The 17,160-nt window shown below is 42.1% G+C and overlaps 1 protein-coding gene across 1 annotated transcript in view; it reads right to left on the reverse strand.

Moving 5' to 3' along the window:
- Positions 1-16,462, reverse strand: part of ENTREP1 (endosomal transmembrane epsin interactor 1) — a 61,384-nt gene extending 44,922 nt beyond the window's left edge. The window contains exons 1-2 of the mRNA XM_057723360.1: positions 16,052-16,462; positions 7,409-7,465 (exon numbers count right to left, since the gene is read on the reverse strand). Of these exons, the coding sequence (XP_057579343.1) occupies positions 7,409-7,465; positions 16,052-16,462 (468 nt within the window). The remainder of the gene's footprint in view (positions 1-7,408; positions 7,466-16,051) is intronic.
- Between the last annotated feature and the right edge of the window lie 698 nt (positions 16,463-17,160).

The raw sequence follows: 17,160 nt of genomic DNA on the forward strand, positions 1-17,160 counted from the left end.
ACTATGGCCTGTTGGGCCCAGAAAGCCCGGATACAGGATGATCAGAAGGCCCTTCAGCAACCCAGACACTCACATATCACAGTGTGTCTGAAATACACTTCCAGACACTTCAGAAGAGACAGGGTGATATCATGTACATATTGACTGGTCCAAGCTACACCCTCAGGATGATCAAGAATTCAAATTCCAGGATACTCAGCTAGCATTTATGAAGAAAGCCAAACTCCAGGAGCTGCTGCTTTTATCTTTATCTCCCAACAATATCCAAGCAGCTTTGCTAAATTAGCAGAGTAACAATGGAAATAAGTTGTCCAATTGATGAAATTATTTGTTTGCTTAATTAGCACAATGGATGTTAGAAATGGGTCCTGCATGAAATTTATGACGAGAACTAAAACAACATAATTTCCAGTCCCTGTGCTAATTCTGGGACTGGCCATACTCTTCAGACCCTTCAGTAAACAATACTGAGAACAAGCAAAGAGAATTTACCTACTCGCTTCAAGAAATACTTGCTCCTCAAAGGCAAGATTATGAACTAATTAAAAGTTATCAAAACGAACAACTTACTCATCAAATCTTGCTTTCAGGTCCTCCCCTCTATTTGCCCACCAATCCAAAGCTATCATCTCATAGGTTCTGCCCAAGTCCAATCAATTCCCTATCCTGTAAGACTCACCTTAAAATCATCCAGCAGGGGTCCTAAAATACTATAAATATCCTCTCTCAGACTCACTCCTGAGAACTACTGGTAAGGTGTTCTCCCTTTCTTCAGCGGGTCTAATAAACTTAGCTTTGCTTCATCAACAGGATTTCAGGGAATCAACAGTGGTATTCCAGACAAGGGGATGGCAACAAATACTACAGGTAAAAAAAAGTGTTCACACTGTTCCATAAGCTCAATGAAAATCACAGCTCTCTATCCTTTAAGCTTGCAGAACAGAGTACGTGAACAATTTTTTTGTCTGCTGGCTAGTAAGTGTTTGCTTGTACAGCAAAATTTGGTTGGGGGTTCACTTTCACTGCAACAACTGACTTGACAGGAAGGTTAATTCAAAGCTTTCGCAGTTACCTGCTGCTACCAAACTAAACCTGATAATAAGAGCATGACCAAATGGCTTAGATCATTTTGCAAATAAGCCTGGATTCTGCCCAGAGAGGAGCTGCACAACTGCTTCTCATTTCTGAGTGTGTCAGGTTCTTACTAATACACAGTTCCTGGGAGAGGTGATCAGAACAGAGAAATAAAAGCTCTACTGCCAATGAACTAAAGCCAATGTGGTCACAGATAAGCCCAAGCCCAGCCCAGGGGGCCTTCACGGTGTCTAAGTGCACTTCTTGGCGCTATGGGTTACTTAATGACACATCAAATTGAGAGACCAGATCTCTTGCAGATTTTCTCAACAGATGATGAAAAATAATGTATAATGTGCTAACCTCGCCTTAGATCCCATTTCACATTTCACAGTTGCAGTGTGGATTCATGTCTTTTGTTCCTCACTACGATCCTGGGGGATGGGTGCTTTCCCACTGTACAGATGAGGAAACTGAGTAGATAATTTCCTTGTCTGCTCACTGAAAGTGACAAGACTAAGACTCAAAACTGGACCTTGTATTACCTTGTTCATTTCTGCCTCTGGTATTTTTGAGTCAAGGGCAAAATTCCTGAAACTTTTACCATTTTAGAACTTAAAAAAAAATCGGACAGTCAGAAATAAGGAAATAACTTATTTAAATTACATTACACACACACACACAGCATTTTTGGCCACAGAGAAGTACCTACCAATTTGCCAGTGGAGGAGGTGAGGGAATCACACAATGAAACAAGCAGTGGACTAGGAGTCAAAACCCCTAGGTTCTTTCTAGTAATAGTACATCTGTTTGTGAACTGGACAAGCCAATTAACTCCTGAGCCACTGGTCCCTTATCCACAAAACAAGAATAATACCTGCCATATAAATCACTCAAAAAAGGTAAGTGAAAGAACCTGCTAAACTCTTATGCATTATATGCATGCAAAAGAGTATTACTAATAATTCTGAAGAGTGAGAACAGCCCTCCATATTTATGCCTTAAAACACCAAGTGTGAAATAATCATAACATTTCAATTTATACACAGAAGTTTATAATGACCTCTTGAAATGCCAATCTAAAGTTAAAACACCATCTAGGTAACTACAAAGAATTCTGGAAACCTATACTATGAGAGCTAGAAGGACTCTTGAAAAGATTGTTCTTATATAAGCCCCTCATTTTATACCCGCGGAAATCAAGGGATTTCCCCAAGATCATCCAATAATTAGTGGCAGTGTGTCAGCATCAAAATTCAGGTCTCTTGAACTCTCAAACCAGGGAGCTCATTCCAAATGACTGACAACTGTGAAATATACTTGAAAGAACCAGACTTCAGAGTTCCTTCTACAAATGTACAGATTCCTAAACTGTGCCTAGGTATTCTGCCCCCTCCTGTTCTTTATATCATCAGGAATGACAGGGCCACCATCTATCCCACAGCATAACCGACCTATACGTATTTCTGACTATCTGGTGAGGCCAGTTCCTCAATCTCTTTTGACAAAGTGTCTGGACATTTCATGACCCTTTCTTTGAGGCACAATAAGATGGAAAGAACCTGGATTCCCAAATGGCTTCATGGAGCAGAACCATCTTCCCAGCCCAGCCTACTTGAACTGTTCACTGAGGGGGAATAAAATATCTGCATATCTTACTGACACCATTTTTGAGTCTCTCTGGGGAATGAGGGAGGCTTTACCCTAAATACCATAATCTTGAAGTTAGGGGAGAAACTGATGGATCATTTTCTAAAATTGGGCAGTTCATTTACCTCTTCTATTCTTAGCCTGGGGTTCAAATCGACAGGACCCGCACTTGAGAATAAACCACATATGTGACCCAAGACCATCACCAGGGAAGAACCTTCATTCTTGGGGCTAAAGGATACAGCTGTCTTTTATCAGCCTGAAGGTCATACTCACCCCCTCTGTTCCAAACTGACGAGAAAAATAAAAATAACTATAGCTCAAGTTAGCACTTCATAAGCTACCAAAACTGCAGGCAGAATGCCTGGCTGGGTTTTCACAGTGGCAATTCTTACCAAATGTACCACCAAAGAAAAACATCTTATTACTGAGGCTGTTGCCCCAGAATCAGACCTCTGCCCCTCCCTTAAATAGAAACCAATTACACTTAATCTAAGTTTCAGGAAGACGCTGCAAAGAAGAAAAAAAAAACCAAGAATTGATTAGAACCAAGTAGGCCCAAGATGGCGGAAGATCTGACTTACAGCAGACCCTGAGCCTCATTATACAGTCACTGTAACACATTAGCAGGTTATGACACATCCACCAGTGCCATGACAGTTGACAACTGCCATGATAACAACCGGAAAAGCCCACACAAGGACTGAAAAGGAGAGCGGCATCAGTTCCAGGTCCAAAACACACCCCTGTTCTTGGATGACTCATGAGCGTTCTTCCCACTCTTTCTAATTCCCTCCCTCCTTTTACCTCGACCCTCCAATATATTTGGTGTCTCTCGCCCAAACTGGGTTGAGAAGTTAATTTGGGAACTAGGTTCCCTCTTCTCTACCCTTTGGCCATTAAATAAAGCTTGTGCTGTTCCAGTCTCAGCATCGGTTTTGTTACCAGCTGTGCAAGTCCAATAGGAAAAAGAAGCTCCTTGGACGAGAAAGGGGGACTTCACCTGGGCTAGGACACCAGCCCAGGTCAAGTCCACCAATTCAGTAACTATCCTATCAAGACAATTCTGTTTTCCAGCTGAGGTGCCTAGATAACACAATCTTTGAGGTCATTCCCAGCACTGAGTCTGTGATTTCTAAACAAGTATGAAACATTTTATTAGAATGAAAAAATGAATGATATCTAGAAAATTAAGAACATTCTTTGAAAATGGAAAATGTTTGCTCTTGATGGAAAATACACAGTAATCTTGATAGAATACCACACACACACATACACATAAACACACACACACACACACACACACACACACACAAACGCATGCGCATGTATACACCCCCAACCTTAATCCCAGGCATAGCCCAAAAGAGCCACAAACATTCACAAAGTATCTCCCAAGATTATTATTTTGTTCTGGACACCTGAATATTTTATCAATAGAAGGAAAAGGACCCAGTGAATGAAAGCTTGCAACTCTTTCATGAGTTTCCATTAAAACTTGAGTTTGAAGGAACTAGGTCAAACTGACCCTTCTTTGTTCAAACCAGTATAAACTTGATGTAATCACTGAAACAAACACAAAGAGGGAGCACAAAAGTAAACAGCTCTCAAAAGGAAGTGTTCAGGTGTTCTAGGCCGGTGTGCACCCAACAACTCAAAATGACAGCAGCTTGCCTCTCGAAAGCCCTTAAAAAGACCAACCAGCCCCCTCCCAAACTCCGCTACCAAAATACTCCCTAACCACCCTGAAATTAAAAGGTGGTAAATACAAAATTCAAGGGAATGAAAACAAGTGAGAAAAAATTAAGATAAATGTAAAAGAGAAATTTTGAGAACGAACCCAGGATCCGAATTTCTTATTGGTTGCCAAATTAACCTCACCATTCAAAAGTAAGTCTGTCCTCAGCGCACTGGTCCTGGGGAGAGTCTCTTGTCCTCAAAGAACTGACTGACCATCTGCCAGGGGAAACAGGTGGGGAGCACCCAGGAAAGCACCCAGGCTACTTATAGACCAAGAAGCTAGTATTCAGTGCTGGGACCCAGTGAGGCGCACAGAGGAGGGGCCCCTACAGCCCGAGTGTCAAGGAAGGCCTCTCTCTTGAGATGACTGCTGAGCTGAGACCCAGAGGAGAAGGAGGCAGCCAAGCAAACAGCTAGGGGAAGAAGGTCCTAGGTTTGTGAAGGACAGCCTGGCTGTGTCAGAGTCAGAAGGCACCCCTGTGGGTAGAGTGCGGGACGTGAATGGGGGTAGGGCTGTGACGGTGACCAGCCCAGCCTGGGTCTGCAAAAACACACAGGCCCTTCTGGCTTCTCTAATGAACACAGCCTCCCACTCACATCATCTGATGGCAGATGCCCTAAACTCTGGAAGGGGGATGTGTGGGGGGCCAAAAAAAAAAAAAGGTAAAGCATCCACTGAGGATCACTAGATTATCCTCTCTGCTCAGAAAAGAAAACTAGACTCTGAAAAGCTAAGTGGCTTGCACAGAACGACACAGCTCTTCCATGGGGGAACTAGGACTCAAACTAGGAGTGTCTGACTCGTGGGTGAGCTTCTTTCATCTCGCCTTTTACACAACAAAAGCATTTGGCACAGGTTATAATGATATTCTACTAAGATTCACGTGGACTGTTTTTTGCTTTATGATATTGACTAAGGCTCAAATGACCTACTGATACACTCAGAAAGTTTTCCCTTGCACAATTCCTGTCAATTAACTTATCTTCTTTATAAATTGATGCTAATTAACATTTCAAAATGATCACTAAATGGCCTTCTATATATATAATTCGTAATAGTCAAAACACAGAAGCTCAAATGTTCAACAGGCTTATAACTGATGGTAATACAGAAATATGACAAAATGCTAGGTAGCAATTCTGAGAGGCCATGTGGACTCATACAGGGAAACATAATAGCTACTGATATGAACTTAATTTCATATTAAAGAGAAAAAGAAGAGCACAGCATGGTATATACAAACTGGTTACAACTTTGTGGCAAAGTACAAATACTTAAAGTTGAGAAATACATTTTTATTAAGGTCATTTTCATTTAAAGTTGCTTGAGCTCACATAATAAATTTACAAGGCATCTTTCCAAAAGAAAACAATATTTAAGAAAGAAATGTTTTAAAAGGTGGACTTTCTTCATATCTATCTAGAATAAGCACTCACATTCTCTTCACCATTTGGAATTTTTAAAGTACAAACAGCATTAGATTAGACAGTTTTCTGATTTTAATTTAAATACCTGAGGTTAGTATTATTAAGCATTTCAATATTGACCCAGTGGGAAAGGACAGTGCAAAGATGATGTCTATAGCCAAATATTAGTATAAACATTGAAACACTGTCAAAAATTTTTCTGCAGAGACTGTAAATCTAGAGAATTGTAAAACAAACCACAGGCACTCATAACATGCCATAAGATTCATCCAAAGCCTCATTTTCTCCTATACTGCTGTCTAATATATTAAAATGCTGCATCCATCGTTTACTCCTTCTGTAAATATTAACAAAGTTTCACCAAGTGCAATAATTGATGGACTTGTAAAATGTTGCCTGAATTGTCTTGTGGGTCTGAAAACTCTTCAGTTTCATTTTTCAAGACCATCAACAAAGTATTGGGCTCCATTATTCTGACTGTATTCTAAAATGTGCTTCATCTCCTTGTATTTAAGAATTTAACTAATTTTATATTTGTTACCCATCACCTAGCAAACAATGGTCTGAAGGACAGCTTGGCTGTGTTATGTACATATACAGAATGAGTTTAGAAAATTAATCCTATTTCAAAACGGATGGGAGAAAAATAAGAAGAGATGTTATACAGAAAAAATAATTTTTAAGCATACTTCAAGTCGAATTTCCTAGATCCTCTACCTCATCCTTGCAAGTTGGCCTCTCCATTGGCATTTGTCTATTTTTTTATAGTATTCCCTGAATCAAAAGGACAAAGCAAATAAAAATAAAGGATGAACACTGGGAATGTACTAAATGCCACTGAACTGTACACTTTAAAATGGTTAATTTTATACTGTGTGAATTTTACCTCAATAACTAAAAAAAAGATAAAGTTAACGTATGTCTCTATCACCATGAAAATATAATACAGGTGTGATAAAGAGACAATATAAGAAATCTAAGCAAGGAAATTCTGAGATTGTCCAAGCAAAGTATTATGATAATAAAAATAATATATTCATGATTTAAGCTGAGATCTGCTTTAAAAGAATGTAGAGGAAAAAAGAATGTTGAGGGAGGAGGGAAATGGGTGAGGGTCTGACTGAACAAGATTGGCTAAGGGTTGATAACTGCTGAAGCTGGATGGTTGGTACAGGGAGTTCATTGTATCATTCCCTCCACTTTTGTGTATGTTCAAAACATCCAGAGCAAGCCGTTTAGTTTTGTTTTGCTTTTGCTATATTTTTACAATAGATCTAATCCAGGAACTTGAAACACACAGCATTGGGTATATAAGAAGCTTAAAGTGAATCAGAAAACCAGCAGAATCATCATTTAACTTTACTGTTATGACAACATCTGGCTTCTAATGTTGCCCATTGTAACTTCTTTTTTTAACCAACAAGGAAGCTTTAGCATTTCCTCAACAATTTATTTCAACAGACTGCATAAACAGTACATTTTATAAAGGGTAAAAATTTATAAGATCAGTACATACCAGGAGTATCATAGGCCGTTTCCAAGTTGTTAATCCTATGATTCCAGAGAGTATCACCTACAAGGATAAACAGGATCATAAATCTAGAAAAGGGACCAATTCCAATAAACTAATCCCCAGTCTCCAAAGTATATATTTTTAAAAATACTGAAATTTCAAAGGCTTCTAACTCAAACATTTAATATTCCTGTTGATTACATGAGCCCCGGTATATCATTTTGGACTATTTTTCATGTGCAAGCTCCTAAAACATTTTTACTGACTGTGTTTGTTTTTTCTTATGGTCAGTTGAGAACACACAAACGAAATTAGCCTACCCTCTGGTTGGAGAGGGAATCAGTATCTCCCATCCAGGTTTCCTGCCCCCCCAGTAGCACCTACTCTGTCGCCAGAGTCAGCCTCATAAGAAGAATGTCCGACTGCAACCCTCCCTTCCTTTGGTAGGTACCCATCCTTCACAGGACAAGTCAGTTCCTCCAAATGGTAAACAAGGCCTTTCAGGATCTTCCCCTGCCCACCTCTCAAGCCTGGTTTCCATGTACCCCTGACCCACCTACCACACACCCTCCTTCCAGGCATACTTGTCCTTCCTCAGACTGGCCAGGCTCTAGACATTCCAGAGCTCTGTGCTTCTCTTTGCCACATAGTCCTCTCCTCCCAACTCCCCTTCTTGCTGCCTGAGAGCTCCTATGCATTCTACGAGGCCCCAACTCACAGTTATCTCCTCTGATAAGCCTTATTAATCCCAACACCCCATACTCCTGGAAGCCCTCTACATATAAATTTTTTCCCCAAAAAAACCTCATTGCATTTTTGTCTTGCCCACTGACTGAGCTCCTGTCCTGTCTCTCTGAATCCCCAACTCCTAGCACAGTGCTTATCACATGACTGGCAGTTAGTAAATGTCCCTGAATATTTATTCCACAAAGGGGGAGGAACTACAGTAAGAAATATCTCATGTTGCAAAATGACACCTCAATAAACAACAACCTAAAATCCTCAGTAAAGAAGAACCAGCATTTTGCTGAAACGTAATCAGGAAACCAACATCAGCCCTTTGAATAATACAGTTCACTAAGCAGTTAGGAAAGGATAAGCAAAGTAATTATTCAGCCCAGGGTCATTTTGATGCCATCTGAGGACATTTGCTTTTGCATATGTAATAAAGTGCATCTGCTGAAAGCAGTTATGAGGATTTTCTTCCAAGTGCACTTTTTACCCAAATCACTCTAATGCACCATTTCACAATAACCATTTATTTAACTACAAATCAGTAAGGATTACAGTGCTACTTGAAACCCAAAGCTCACAGGTCTGCTTGCGATACTCTCCATTCTCCACTTCTTGACTGAGGGTAGTCATTTCACTACAAACCAGTAGAGAACAAGTCTACCCGCTTATAGCAAGGACCAAAAAACATGTACGGGCAGACAGGAGACAATTTCTTTGTATCACATCTATGTTTAAACATACTATCAGCTGCCTGCTCACTGAGCACTATATCCTTTCATCACCTTAAACTCAATAGGGTATTTCCTTCCTCTAAACGATTTCTTCCTGGAAACACACATGGCGGGGCTCCTCTAGAGGGTATGGTTTGCGTCTAATTACAAACTGGAACTTGGGGTCTACTTCCTTACTTAGTTTTTAAGTATACACACACATGCACAGAGGTATGATTTTTACTCAAAAAATGAAACATAAAGGATACATTTCCTCCTCTTCTTTTTCTCTCTCAACAAACACTTCATTGGAAATCGCTTCATGTTTACCCGGACTGGCTCTCATTCATTTCCATTTAATGGCTACATAATATTCCTTGGTACAGCCAGTACCTGATGTATTCAGTCATTTCCATATTCATGCACATTCACTCCTTTTCCAGTTTTTTGTCCTCACTAACAATGTTGCAATAAACATCATGAACATATATCCTTACAAATAAATGCTTTTTATCTGTTGAATAAAGTCTCAGGAGTAGCGTTGCTAAGTTGAAAGGGGCATGTGTATAAATAAATACATAAATAAATGTTTTTGATAGATCATGACAGATACAATTGGCATTTCAAATGAAGGATCTCCGGGACAAAGGAACTAAGCTTTCTTTCCTTCTCTCTCTCTCCTTTCTTTCTGGGAGGACTTTGCATATATAAGCAAACTAAATTTAAAACATAATTATTAAAAATGTACAAAATGTATTTGACAAGTAAGAAATATCAATAATCTCAAAATATATATGACAAAGAAACTTAAGACCTCAGTAGGAAGAAATATAAAGCTTATTGAGCAGCATCAAATAAAGACCCAAATAAATCAAGACATATACCACATTCATGGGTTGGAAGACAAAATACTTAAAGATATTTCCATTTGAATTGTTTTGTAGACTCAGGCACACACCCATGTTAAATTTCAACAGGGTTTTTGTAAACCACCCTTCTTTATAAGGATGCTTCAAGAAACTACATTCCAGTCACAGGTGGGAGTTGTAGTTACATCCACCTCAGTCCTGAACCCTGCAACAAAGGCACACACCAACTTCTACTCAATTTCTCCCATTCTTCAAGATTAAGGAAGCCCTAACACACTTGGGGAACCCCGTGAGTGGTGAGATGGAGATAGGAAACAGAGGAAGTAGGACTGGACAGGTAGAAGCCTCTGGAATGTTAATAAAACTGCTGCAGCTGGGGATGAATCTTCTAAGAGCTCAAGACTTAAGGGAACAGAGGTTCACATTTCAGGGAGGGATGTGGAATTCATGCCTGGGGAGAGAGGATGGGGAAGTAAAAAAGGAAGAGACAGATTATTCAATGCCTCCGCCTCCCTTGGTGGCAGCAGCAGCTGGAGCTCCATCAGAAGGGACTCAAGAAGATCTCTTAATACTGGCCTTTCATTACACCATAATGCTATTACTTGTTCGATTGTGTTTTAAACTCACCTGCAATCTCATGAGGGCTGGGATCTCTGAATATTCACCCAAGTACCACTAAAGGCTCCTAGAGGCACTCAGTCAGTTATGGTAAGAGTCAACGAGTATCGATGAATGGATGATGAATAAATAAATGAATGAAGGTCAAAAACAGTAGATGAACTTGCTTAAAGATGACTATGTAAGCCTAAACACATTTTTCACTCCTGTGCTTCTTAAGAGTACATCAACAGCAAAAAGCAACTCCATCAGCATTCTTTCCACCCAATACGAGATGCAACTTGCTCTGAATAAACAGGCGAGAACCTATTTTCTAACACCAAATTATCTCTATATTATTGTTTAATTAACAAAGAGATTTGTTACAATTTTGATTTCACTCACTTGTAACCCCTTCCTTGTAGCTTACAGGAAAAAGCAGAGGCCTTTGTTTTTTTTCTGATATTGCAAAGAAGGATTCTAAGTTACTCCAGGCAAGAATCATTGTTACCCAACATATAGGGTGAATGTGCCTTAACTTTCCAGCTTAAAAATCAAATCATTAAAGTCAAAAGCATATAATTCTACTACTTTATTTTTCTGTTAATCCAGTAACATGCCTTAGGGCAAAAATGTTCTGAATTGTTTGTCAAAAGTTTCTGTACATAAACATAGAGTTAAAAAGAGCCATGTTATACGTGTCCCCATATTCACCTAGTAAAAAAGCACACAATATTCACACCTCTTAATAACCTACTTGCCCTATGTATTTTACACTGGAAATTTTTTTTAATGTATGTGTACACATATCATTCTTTATCTGCCCAGGGTAACTCAGTAAAAGATCTGACAAAGTGGACAACTGGGTATTTCTTGTGTATGCTTGCTGGTTACCACAATGTCCCACCAAAAAACAAAAATAAAAACAAACAAACCAACCCTTAATTAAGTATTGCTTTGATGTTTAAAAAGCATCGAAACATCGACAGACGTTCTAGTATGCGCCAGGCCTGGTGCTAGGTTCAGCAACAAAGCATTTTCCTAAATGTTCTCTAATTACACTCTCACAAAATCAATTCAGAGGCAAGAATCACCCCACCCATTTACAGGTGAGTACCTGAGGCTGAGAGGCTCAAGGACTTGCTCAAGAACTTATCATGTGACGCTGCTGTTGTATAAAATAAAGGACCGAAGAAAATTAAATTCATCTCAAAAGTTATATTTAAAAATACTCCTTCAATATCGAAGTAGTATTTGATGATTATGATAGCAAAAAAAATGTATTTACTGTTGTTTAACTAGTAGAGACTTTAGAACTTTTGTGTTAGTTTCCCCCTTTGGACCATTCATTCTTTTTTCACATTTTGTCATTGTAAATTTTTTTTTTAAAAAGGTTTACCTTAAGGTTCACCAATGTCTGTCTCTTTATAAGGAACTAGAATCTTGCCAAAGAATCATAGACTCAAGGGAGGGGTGACCATGAGTTCAGGTCAGTGACTTCAACAGAGAGACACGAAATATCTCCCAAGGATCATATACATCATCAGAGTCAGGAATTTTGTTTTTTTGAGGGAGACACAAACCAATGCAACTCTCTCAACTCTTTCACTGATCTAAAACAGTGTGGTGGGCTGGTCTCCCATAATCCCAGTGGAATCTAACTAATATTAACTAATTATGTCTCCAAATCAGGAGCCAGGACAGCATGGCCTGAACACAGACATTGAGATCCTTCCCTCTGCCACCCACCTAGGTCAAACTTCAGCATGTTTTTAAAGTGTCTAATCTCTTAGCTTCACGAACTTTAGGAATAATAATAGATTGAGTCATTAACCAAGGACACGGGCAAGAAAATAAATGATCACAGAGTGCTCAAAAACAACGAGCACATTAAAAACACTCCCTTCCAGTTGCTGAAAGTATGAATGTAAAGTATGGGAAAAGAGTCTTTACAGGGCTTGCTAATCCTCAAATATATATTACAATAGATAAAATACACCTTCAAGGTTCAGACAAGTGAAGGAAGCCTCCAAATCTCAGGCTCAAGGGGAGAAGAACACTTACAGCAGTATATATGGAAAAATATTCTTGAACTATAGTGTGTTTAACAAAATAGTCCTTTGAAATGAATATATTTGTCCCCTGAATTTAATTTTGTATCAAATATATCAGCAAAATTTTTACTGCAGCCAAAAGATTGCTGACTTAGTTGATATAGCAGACTCTGGCATATAATGGTCATTCAAAGCTTGAAATATGAGGATATCCTTCTACAGCGTTGCCACGTGGGTTTGAAGTAACCCTAGACTTAAGTTGGCACTGCCACTCAACTACCTACTTTCATATGCCAGTCAAACTTCTGAGTAATAAATGAAACATGGTATAGCAGTACTATGGCATCTCATTTGGTCACAAACAGGAATGAATTAGTGGTATATGACACAACATGGATGAACCTTGAAAATGTCATGCCAAGTGAAAGAAGCCAGTCACAAAGGACCACATGTTGCGTGATTCCATTTATATGAAATGTCCGGGATAACAAATCCATAGAGACAGAAAGAGAAGTAATTAGCGGTTGCTTAGGGATAAGGGAGTAAGCAAGAAATGGGGTGTGACTGCTAATGGGTACAGCGTTTCTTTTGGGGGCTGATGAAAATTTTCTAAAATTGTGGGGATGGTTGCAAAACTGTGAGTTTAATAAAAATCACTGAATTGCACACTTTAAATGGGTGATATAAGTTGATTTAAGTGGAATGTGAATTATACCTCAATAAAGCTGTCATAAAAAAAAAACTTCTGAAATCCTCAAGTCATAATTTTTAAGTTTTCATAAAAACTTTAGTTTAGCTGTCTTTAGTTACAACGTGCTTTCAAGCCCCTTCCTTTTAACTATTAAGACCCTTTCTTTTAGAAATACATTCTGAAATATTTAATGCTGAAATTACAGTACTGGAGATTTGCCTTAAAATAATCCATTGGGTATTACAAAGGGGGAGTGGGTGTGAGTATACAGTGACCATAGAAGTGTTGATAACTGCTGAAGCTGGGTGATGGGTCCACGGGGGTTCATTATACTATTCTTTCTACATTTGTTGAGATTTAAAATTTTCACAATAAAATATCAAAAACGGAGTGGGGTTCTTAAGACTTCCTGGTCACTTCTATGCTGTCTCTCTAGTCCACTTATATTTTCTTTTTAAAAATATACATGTATTGAAATATTTACAGGTGAAATGATGTGACGTCTGAGATTTGTTTCAAAATACCCTGGGAAGTGAATCTGACAAATGGACTAGAGAGCATGCTGAAGCTCATTTCTACCCTGCTTGGAACACCCATCCTTTTGAATTTATCAGAACACACAGAGGGAATTCCCTGGTGGCCCAGTGGTTAGGACTCGGCACTTTCACTGCCAAGGGCCCGGGGAACTAAGATCCCACAAGCTACGCAGTGCAGCCAAAAAAACAAACAAACAAAACAAAAAAACACACAGAACCAGCAGCAGAGCTAGGAAGAGGTACAGAAGATAAAACAACTGTTAGAGCTGGGTGAGGGGTATATGAAGATGCATTGTACAGCGTTTTCCATAAAACAGAGTTCAAAAAAAAAAAAGCAAAAAAAAAAAAAAAACCTCTCTCACACGTATAAATTCAAAAGGTATGCTACTGCTGAGACTTTTTTCCTGCAATATCAAGACAGTCATGGGGCTTAATGCCATCCTCAAATCCTATTCAGTTGTCCTGGACATGTACTATCTGTTGGTTCTGTTGTCACTTTGCAAATTCTGAGGACAACCTCAGAAAGAGGCCACAAAATAATGAGAATGACAAACAATTGCAACTTTGCATAGAGTTAGGGGCACAGTGTGGGAAAAGGACCCTACAGAAGAGACTTAGTTCCAAATCACAGATTCTTTCCCTGCTCTGGTTTGCTGGGTCCTGGAGACAAGGATGTGCCCAGCCAGCAGGGCCACGCTAGCAGCCTTTATCTTCTGGCTGATTCCTCGTGTGTTTTTTTTAATAGTTCATCAAATCTAACTATGACTTGACTGACATCTAACATGCATTTACCTCTGAAATAATTCACAACAGTACACTGATTTACGGGTTTAATTTCAGGAGGGAAAAAATAGTATTCAATAATCCTAAACTAGCTATCTTTGCGAAGACAAGAGATTATGGTTTTACAAAGAGCAAATCCCTAAAAATGTATGCAAGAGTTACTTCTGGCCCATGGGTGTATTTAGAGAAATAAAATGCATCCACCATTTGGCTGAATTTAGTCTGACAAGTAGACTAAGGTGCATAACGGATCTAATCCCTACCCTGTTGCAAATACTCCTCCTCAAGTTTTAAAGGACTCCCAGAGGCCAGTGGGAAAGCCCAAGGACAGGGTCAGAAGGGTGGGGTTCCTTTTACATAACGCACAGATTGTGAATTCCACCCACCATAGCACCCGCTATGCCACAGTAAAATCAACCAGCATCAAAGTATTTCAAAAGGAGAACAAACTGGCATCAGTTTAAGTATAAAATGTCAGGCCAGGCTCTAGGTACCTAATGTTCTCACAGTTCTTATTCAAACAACTACTTTGGGTTCAATTAGTTCTCCCTAAATTCTTAAAATTTAGTCTTGAATCTGGGTTTGTGTGGACCTGCAAGGACGTTTTTAGGCATTCAAAATATACATTCATTACAAATCTCAGTAAAAACTATAGGCATTTGCCAGGCTTTTCGATCTAAAGAAAGGCTGTTTACTTTAAATATTCATCTTCCACAATCATTTCTGCTCCCAAGTCTCTCAATCCTCAGGAAAACTCAAGAACTGGATGCCTTGGAAGCTGCGAAATCCTCAAGAGGCAGAGATGAGCAGCCACCAGTTTCCGTAAATGCCCGAGGGCAGCAGCCTTTTGCCCCAGATCAGCCTTCCCTGCTGGAGAAGGCAGGGCCAGTAGGGCCTGTCTGAGCGGGGCAGACATCTCCAGCTAGCTGAGGCTTTGGCAAGCTCATCCACAATGATGGGTTCGGGTTCTCGAGAATTAAATTCTGCCCAGCAGTCTGCGTGGCTCCAGGAACCTAGTGCGGGCTTAGGGCCCTCTTTTAATGACCAAGTACATGGGTGCATTTACACACCCTGTTATTACCTCCTGAACTCCCCAAATACAGTGGAGCAACCCTACACCAGATAATTCACATTTACTTGTACCTTAGTGCGGAATAAAAACAAATGCCCCAAACTGTCACTTCATCCATCCCACAAATACTCCTACTATGTGCCAGGCATTGTTCATATATCAGTGAACAAAACACATCAAGATCCCTGCCCTCCCCGTGCGGACGTTGTCAGCGAAGTAAATACTCAATGGCTGAAAGAAGTTTACTCATTTTCTTCCCGCTTTTTTGCTACCCACTCCCATCCTTCACATCTCCCAAAGAGCTGGAAATCGGGTTTATTCCATTAGTTTGACAGGACCAACAAAACCCTTTAGCCTACTAGGAACAGACACTGTCCAGGTGCAACCCGATTCACCCCAGAACTCCACTCTCTTTACGCCTTTTTTTTTTTTTTTCCCAGCCTCAAAGCCTCCAAAAAGTTCAACTGGCCTTAAGGGCTGTGCTCCCCAAGTGCAGCCCTGGGGAGATCAATCACAGGGCAGTGGAGGCGACCGGCCTGAGCCCCCTGTGCTCCCCGAGCCTGCCCTACCGAGGCGAGCGGGGCGCGCGCGGCACTCACCGAGGAGCCGGCCCAGAACGGACACGAGTTCTTCACCTGCGGGGAGCTGCTCAGCGACAGCGCCCCGAAGCTGAGTGCCACCATGCAGCAGCCCAGGATCAGCTGCAGCAGACCGAGAGACAACAGCGGGCGAGCGGGCAGCAGCGCCGAGCCGGGAGCCGCGGCCGCGGCGGCGGCGGCCCGGCGGGAGGAGAGCGCGGGCGGCGCCGCCAGCACCCCGGAGGCGGCGGCGGTGGCCGCGCAGCGAGGCCGCGCCGGGGGCTGCAGCGCGGCCCGGGACCAGCGCGGTCGTAGCGGGGGCAGCGGCGGCTCCTGGGCGGCGGCCGCGGCGCCCGGGCCCCCGGCCTGCGGCCCGCCCGAGAGCCCGGCCACCGGGCAGCAGGAGCCCGGGAGCACCACGGGCAGGGACATGGGCGGGTGGGGAAGGGGCGGCCGGTGGCGGCAGGGAAGGGGACGCGGAGCCGAGCCGCGGGCGCCGCGCACTGGGCACGCGGGCGGGCTCCGAGGCCGAGGGGGAGGGAAGGAAATGCGCACGGCCCAACCACTTGCTGCCGCCGCCGCCGCCGCCACTGCCCCGGCTCCCGCCGGCCGCACCCACCTGCCGGCCGGCCGGCCTGCCTCCGGCAGCCCAGGCGCGCCCCACTCCCACCCGCGCACACCCGCGCGCCCTGCGCTCCCGCCGCACAGCGCCGGCACCCTTTGGGGTCCGGCCGAACCCGCGCTCGCTCCCGCGGCTCCGGGAAAGGTGCCTTGCCCCGATTTTTCAAATAGGTTCGTCGGGCTAGGAGGAAACGGTGGTCTGGGCGCGGAGGTCCAGGCAGCCGACCGTCTGAGAATGTCCCCAGCCGCCAAGCTGGGGCGGGACAGGCGCGCCGCCGAAGTGCTGTGGACCCTCGTCTTCTTCCGGTCGGTCCAGCCCAGAGAGCGACTCTGGCAACCTTTAAGACGAAGCGAGCCCGGCTTTAAACTTTTTCCCCCGAGGGAGGGAGAATGGCAGGAAGAGGAGCTGTGGGTGACCTGGTGGGAAAAGTCCAAGCCTCGGGGCTTCGGGGAAGGACAGCGCAGAGCGAAGTCACCGTTCGCGTGGGGCTTCTGGGCGCTGACATCGC

The sequence above is a fragment of the Hippopotamus amphibius genome, chromosome 2 (assembly GCF_030028045.1).
Source record: "Hippopotamus amphibius kiboko isolate mHipAmp2 chromosome 2, mHipAmp2.hap2, whole genome shotgun sequence".
Taxonomy (NCBI): domain Eukaryota; kingdom Metazoa; phylum Chordata; class Mammalia; order Artiodactyla; family Hippopotamidae; genus Hippopotamus; species Hippopotamus amphibius.